This window comes from Benincasa hispida, chromosome 7, assembly GCF_027475165.1.
Source record: "Benincasa hispida cultivar pf3 chromosome 7, pf3_genome.v1.1, whole genome shotgun sequence".
Taxonomy (NCBI): Eukaryota; Viridiplantae; Streptophyta; class Magnoliopsida; order Cucurbitales; family Cucurbitaceae; genus Benincasa; species Benincasa hispida.
Genome location: NC_143484.1, coordinates 6,865,786 through 6,872,062, shown reverse-complemented (window position 1 = coordinate 6,872,062; position 6,277 = coordinate 6,865,786). Strand labels below are relative to the sequence as shown.

General features: G+C 40.0%; 2 protein-coding genes across 2 annotated transcripts; both read left to right on the top strand.

The window, feature by feature from the left end:
• The first annotated feature begins 1,047 nt into the window (after positions 1 to 1,047).
• On the top strand, positions 1,048 to 1,413 carry LOC150034883 (uncharacterized). Its single transcript, XM_090315164.1, has one exon. The coding sequence runs from the start codon at positions 1,048 to 1,050 to the stop codon at positions 1,411 to 1,413; it is 366 nt and encodes a 121-aa protein (XP_090171290.1).
• Positions 1,414 to 1,971: 558 nt separating this feature from the next.
• Positions 1,972 to 2,580, top strand: LOC120081632 (uncharacterized). Its single transcript, XM_039036668.1, has one exon. The coding sequence runs from the start codon at positions 1,972 to 1,974 to the stop codon at positions 2,578 to 2,580; it is 609 nt and encodes a 202-aa protein (XP_038892596.1).
• The last annotated feature ends 3,697 nt before the right edge of the window (positions 2,581 to 6,277 follow it).

The following is a 6,277-nucleotide window of genomic DNA, read 5'->3' as shown; positions in this document are numbered from 1 at the left end:
AACAAATATCCATTACCACGCATTGATGATTTGTTTGATTAGCTAAGAGGAGCCATAGTGTTTTCAAAGATAGACCTAAGATCGGGTTATCATCAACTAAAAGTGAGAGAAGCCAATATTCCTAAAACCGCATTTAGAACAAGATATGGACATTATGAATTCCTAGTAATGCCATTCGGATTGACAAATACCCCTGCGGTATTCATGGATCTCATGAACAGGATATTTCATCCCTACTTGGACCAGTTCGTGATAGTATTCATTGATGATATACTGGTGTATTCTGGTAGTAGGGAGGATCATAGTTCCCACCTGAGGATAGTATTGCAGACATTACGAGATAGGCACTTGTATGCTAAATTCAGTAAATGCGATTTTTGGTTAGATCGGGTAGTATTTCTTGGGCATGTTGTTTCAGTAGAGGCATTAGTGTAGATACCTAGAAGACGGAAGTAATAGTTAATTGGGAACGACCCACGACTGTTTTAGAAATATGTTGTTTCCTAGGTTTGGCAGGTTATTATCGGAGGTTTGTGGAGGGTTTTTCTAAGATAGCCCTTCCATGACGAACTGACCAAGAAAGGCGTGAGGTTTGAATGGTTGTTGAAGTGTGAAAATAGTTTCCAGGAGCTGAAACGAAGACTAGTATCAGCACCAGTGCTTACCTTGCCTATTCCAGGTAAGGAATTTGAGATTTATTGTGACGCATCCTGACAAGGATTGGGATGTGTGTTGATGCAGGATGGGAAAGTGATTGCATATGCCTCTCGTCAACTTAAGAAACACGAGGGCATTTATCCCACGCATGATCTGGAGTTGGCAACAGTTGTTTTGGCTCTGAAGTTGTGGAGACATTACCTATTTGGAGAGCGTTGCAAGATATTTACAGATCACAAAAGCTTAAAATATATCTTTGATCAAAAAGAGTTGAATTTAAGACAACGAAGATGGATTGAATTGATTAAAGATTACGACTATTCCATCGAGTACCACCCTGATAAGGCTAATGTTGTGGCAGATGCACTAAGTAGGAAATCCTCATGACCCATGGCCATTATTGGTTCAATAAGAGAAATGCTATTGCAGGAGTTTAGGAATTTCAGAACCGCCTTATCAGTGGAACCGTCAGGAGGAATGATAGCTACTTTTCAGATAAGGTCGACCTTAGTAGAAAACCTTAAGCGGGATCAGTTGGAAAACCCTGATTTTCAGAAGATTGCCGATGATGTAAGTAAGGACATCAGGGTTGACTTTCAATTGGGAACAGACAGTGTACTGGAAAAGGAGGGGAGAATGTGTGTGCCTAACAAGCTACAGCTTAAACAAGCCATTCTAGAGGAAGCACATAGTTTCGCTTATGCCATGCATCTAAGTAGCACCAAGATGTATAGAACTTTGAAGAAATCTTACTAGTGGTCTGGGATAAAGAGAGACATAGCAGAACATATGGACCGATGTATAGTCTTGTCAATAAGTAAAACCTGAGAGACAAAGACCAGCAGAATTACTCAATCCACTTCCAGTGCCTGAGTGGAAGTGGGAGTATGTGACAATGGACTTTCTATTTAGATTGCCTAAGACACCCTCAGGATTTGATGGCATTTGGGTAATAGTCAATAGACTAACCAAGACGGCCAAGTTTATACTAGTAAAAGTTACTTTTACACTGGACCATCTAGCTAAGGTTTATGTGGATAAGATAATTAGTCAATACGGAGCTCTAGTGTCGATAGTGTCAGACCAGGACTCGAGGTTTGCTTCAAAATTTTAGCCTAGTTTAAAAAGGCTATGGGCACTAAATTGCATTTCAGTACGGCTTTTCATCCGCAAACAGATGGACAGTCGGAAAGAACTATACAGACACTAGAAGATATGTTAAGAGCTTGTGTATTACAATTCAAAGGAAGTTGGGATACGCACCTACCGTTGATTGAATTTGCCTACAACAATAGCTACCATTCTAGTATCGAAATGGCTCCCTATGAAGCATTGTACGACCGACCTTGCAGGACCCCAGTATGTTGGAATAAAGTCGGAGAACGACAATTATTGGGTCCAGAATTAGTTCAACAAACAACAGAGAATGTGAAACTTATCAGAGATAATCTTAAGGTGGCTCGCGATAGACAGAAGGGCTACGCCGATAAACGAAGAAGAGAACTAGAATTTGAAGTCGGAGAACGGGTATTTCTCCGGCTATCCCCATGGAAAGGAATTCTCCAGTTTGGGAGAAAAGGGAAGTTAAGTCCACGATACATCGGACCATATGAAATTGTGGAACGGGTTGGTCCAGCAGCTTATAGGCTGCAGTTGTCGATGGAGCTAGCTCGTATTCACGACGTATTTCATGTGTCAATGCCAAGGAAATACGTGCCTATTCCCATGCCCATACTAGCAACACAACCGGTACAGCTCAAAGAAGATTTATCTTATGAAGAGGAGACCATCGAGATCTTGGACAGGAAAGACCAGGTACTCAAAAATAAGACGATTCCTTTGGTGAAGGTGCTATGGCCTAATCATGGAGTTGAGGAAGCTACCTGGGAACCTGAAGAGCAAATGAGGAAGAGATATCCTTAATTTTTCTAATGACATATCAGGTAAATTTCGAGGACGAAATTTCTTTTAAGAAAGGGATAATTGTAAACCCCGAACTCTAGGTTCCTAGATAAGCATGTTTAGCCAAAGGAATGTTATATTATATATTTTTTTCTTATTTTTTATTAAAGTAGTAATTCATGATTATTCATAGGAATTATGATGGAAGGGAAGGAAAAATATATTAGGTGGGGGTGACGTGGCCGTTAATCCTTGAACTTGGGAGGCGGTGGGAGGTGTTTTTGGAAGAAGAACTTCAAAAGCTTGGTTTCGGAAATTGACATGAAAATTCTAGTGAATTCGGTGCCATTCGAAAGCTGAGAGAGTCTAGATTGTGAAATTGGCTTGCCGGAGGAAGATTTCAGGAGGACAAGAACAAGGAGTGAAAAAAACCAAGAGAAGGTAGAATCTCGGGTTTAAGCAGGGTCGAGGTGAAGTTTTGAAGTTCCAAGCCAAACTATAAAGAATTCTGGGCTAAAATTTTAAGGTAAGGAATTAACTAAAATCTAAACAAGTTTGTAGAAGGAAGTTTCTTGAAAAGAGCTCTGGATTTTGAGTTATAAATTTTTGAAGTTATAACAAGGAATTGGTACATAAGCAGACAGCTGCTTGTGAAAAACAAGCAAGCAGATCATCATGGAGAATTATAGCGAGATTTGGGCATGAGGATCTCGCTTATAAGGAAATCACGCTAATTTTTTAAGAATGATCTCGCTCTAGGGGGAAATCTCACTAGGAATTGAGTTGAGTATCGCTGGAAAGGTGAGTATCGCTAAGACGAATTAATTGAGGTATTTTACTAAGAATTCTAAGTAGTTTAATCGGGAATTATATCTTTTCAGGCCAAGAAGAGCTAGGGGAAGCGTACAAACCATTAAGAGTCTGACGAGCGGTGAGTGACTAAGTAAACTTAAGGTTTCCAATACTCATGCATATATGATCAGGTAAAGCACAGTGACATTAATGATGAAATTATACTTCCTCAAGCAACAAATGGTGTGAGAATAACTTAATGCATGTTTTCGGCTTGTATATGTGTAACACAGGACAAGGTATGTCGTGTAACCATTACAAAAGCTATGTTCTGATTTTGATATATGCTTCCTAGAGGAAGGCTATGGGAGAATGAGTTCTTATGTAAATGAATGGCAATGGAACAATTCTTGTGTAAATACTAGGCAATGGAACTTAATTTGATGTTACAAAATACACATTTGATACCGAAGGACATTTGAGAAGGTACCTGGCCAATTTGATACCGAAGGATATTTGAGAAGGTACCTGGCCAATTTGATACCGAAGGACATTTGAGAAGTATCTAGCCAATTTGATACCGAAGGACGTTTGAGAAGGTATCTTAGTAGCTCGATACTGAAGGACAAATTTGAGAAGATATATGAGCAGAAATACCTAAGATATGATGGTACTTAGTATGGCCACATGCACGTAGGCAGTTATGAATGAGAGACCGAAGTATGGGTCTCTTGGCCGGTAATAAACGTTTGGGAGCTAGAGCGTTTAGGCTCGTTTTCAACTAGGGAATAATAATGTTTAATGATGTCTGAGAATGGCTTAAAGCTACATTTAGAGACAATTACTTGAGTTTACTCGTTTGTATATTTACATGTTTATAGTATTGCTATGCTTATTGCTTTACGATTCTAATGTCACTCATTGGACTTTTAGCTCACCAAGTTTCTGTGTTCTCCTTTTCCAGGTAGCGGTCAGATTCCTCAGGGTTGATCCTGCTACTGCTTGCCACCTAAAGACTCAACTTAATAAGAGGACTTAGGTTGATGATCTGTTTATGTACACATGTTTTGTGAGGGACTAGGGCTCTGTTACAAATGTTTGGGCCATTCCTGAATGTTTCTCCCCTTAGATGTTATATCATAGCTGTACGCAAGTGTTTATATTATATTTTGTTGTCCTTTTAAGGAGGCATGCATATTCACACATTATTAATATTTAGCAGGTTGACATTTAGATTAGAGAGCTTTAGTGGTGGGTGCTGGCAACGAGGCTAGCAACTACCGTGGTCATATCCTCTTTTAGATTTTGAGGGTAATCTGGAAGGGGGTGTGACACGTATCCATCCTAGAGACTTTTGACTTTTTCATAATTCATTATCACCAATTCTTGATCTTTGTTTGATGGTGGACAATCCACATTTTGAATGAAAAATCAATGGTCGATTGTATTTAGATTTCTCGTATAAAATCTGTAACACTTGGACCTTCGCAGTATTCCTTAGGTTGAGAGAAGAACTCATAATTAAAGCCTTGGAAAGAAAAAGTTTGGCTAAGTCCCTAAACTATGCCTTGGAGTTAAGAATACTTGATGGGAACCCAAGCTGGAAAATTTGAAAGCAGAAATTTTGGCTAAGTATTAGAACCATGCTTTGGAGGTGGCATCAAGTAGTCACCTTTAGTAGTCAAGAAAATGGCTAAGCATGGAGACCATGTGGTTCACATAGGAATAAAGGAGGAGTTGGAGAAGGAAAATTTAGCTAATTGTTAAAGAATTCAAGAGTTGGAAACATAGTAGGTTGGAGGGCAGAATTTTGGCCAAGTGTCAAGACTATGCTTTGAACCTAGAATTAGCCTAGAAATGGAAGAAAACAAATTGGCTAAGTGTTGGAGGACAAGGTAAACGCATAAGCCAAGGAAGAAGGAGGAGAAGGAAATTGAACTAAGTATTAAGTATGAAATGAGTCATCTCAGAGTTAGAAGCACAACTGGAAAAGGTAGGAACTTTGGACACAACTCTAAGATAAAAATGCTCATTTGGACGCATGTTAGGCAACTCTAGCAACACTGAATAGGTCAAATGCCTAGGGGGAAGAAATGGTTAAGTGTTTGACAATCATACTTTGATCTAGGTACAACCAAGTGAAAGATAAGGGTTGGACGCATGGTAATGAGGTAGGGAACGCATAAAGGTTAAAACTAGAAATTTGGCTAAGTGTTGGAAAGCATATGACCTAATCAGGAGGAAGAGCCTTAGAGTTTAAAGGTTGGACGCCTAGGCGGCATATTGGGCACATGGAGGGATAAATAAAAGCCAATATAAACCTAAGAAAAGAAATATTAGAGCTTGAGGTAACCATGGAAGGGGAAGCTAAAACAGGAACCTTAAGAGAAACAAGGAAAACGCATGCCTTGAGGACATAGCATACTTGGACGCCTAGGTGAGGAAGTTGAGTGTTTTGGGGAGTACTTAGGGAAGTCTAAGTCATAAAGGATTGGTCTTGGACACACAAACACCAAGTAGGTAGGCGTCGGACTTCACCTTGGATGCATGATAGAAGAGTTGGAAGTTTTGGGACACATTCAAGGGCCATGCGTTGGAGTAGGGCCAAGTAGGGTTGATGTGTCTTCAACAAATGCAACCTTAGGAGTCTTAGCAAGAGGTGGACGGCTTAGAATCAAGCTTGAAGCATGAAAAGTGTGAGGAAGAAACTTCAAGCAAGCACCAGGCGTTGGACATGGTTGGAGAAGGACACATCAAGTAGCATGCAAGTATGAGGTGTGAGGATGTTAGTGCTGGACTTTGCATGGTGCTGGCACTTAAAATTTTCATGAAATAGGAGGTGCCATGCGTTTGAAACTTGAGGGGATGATGAGGATGGTTTTATAAGGCCTATAAGTACCCTAAGGGAGCCTCATTTCCTACCCCA

Coding starts and splice junctions, on each gene's coding strand:
- LOC150034883 (XM_090315164.1), top strand. CDS start 1,048: ATGGCCATTATTGGTTCAATAAGAGAAATGCTATTGCAGGAGTTTAGG.
- LOC120081632 (XM_039036668.1), top strand. CDS start 1,972: ATGGCTCCCTATGAAGCATTGTACGACCGACCTTGCAGGACCCCAGTA.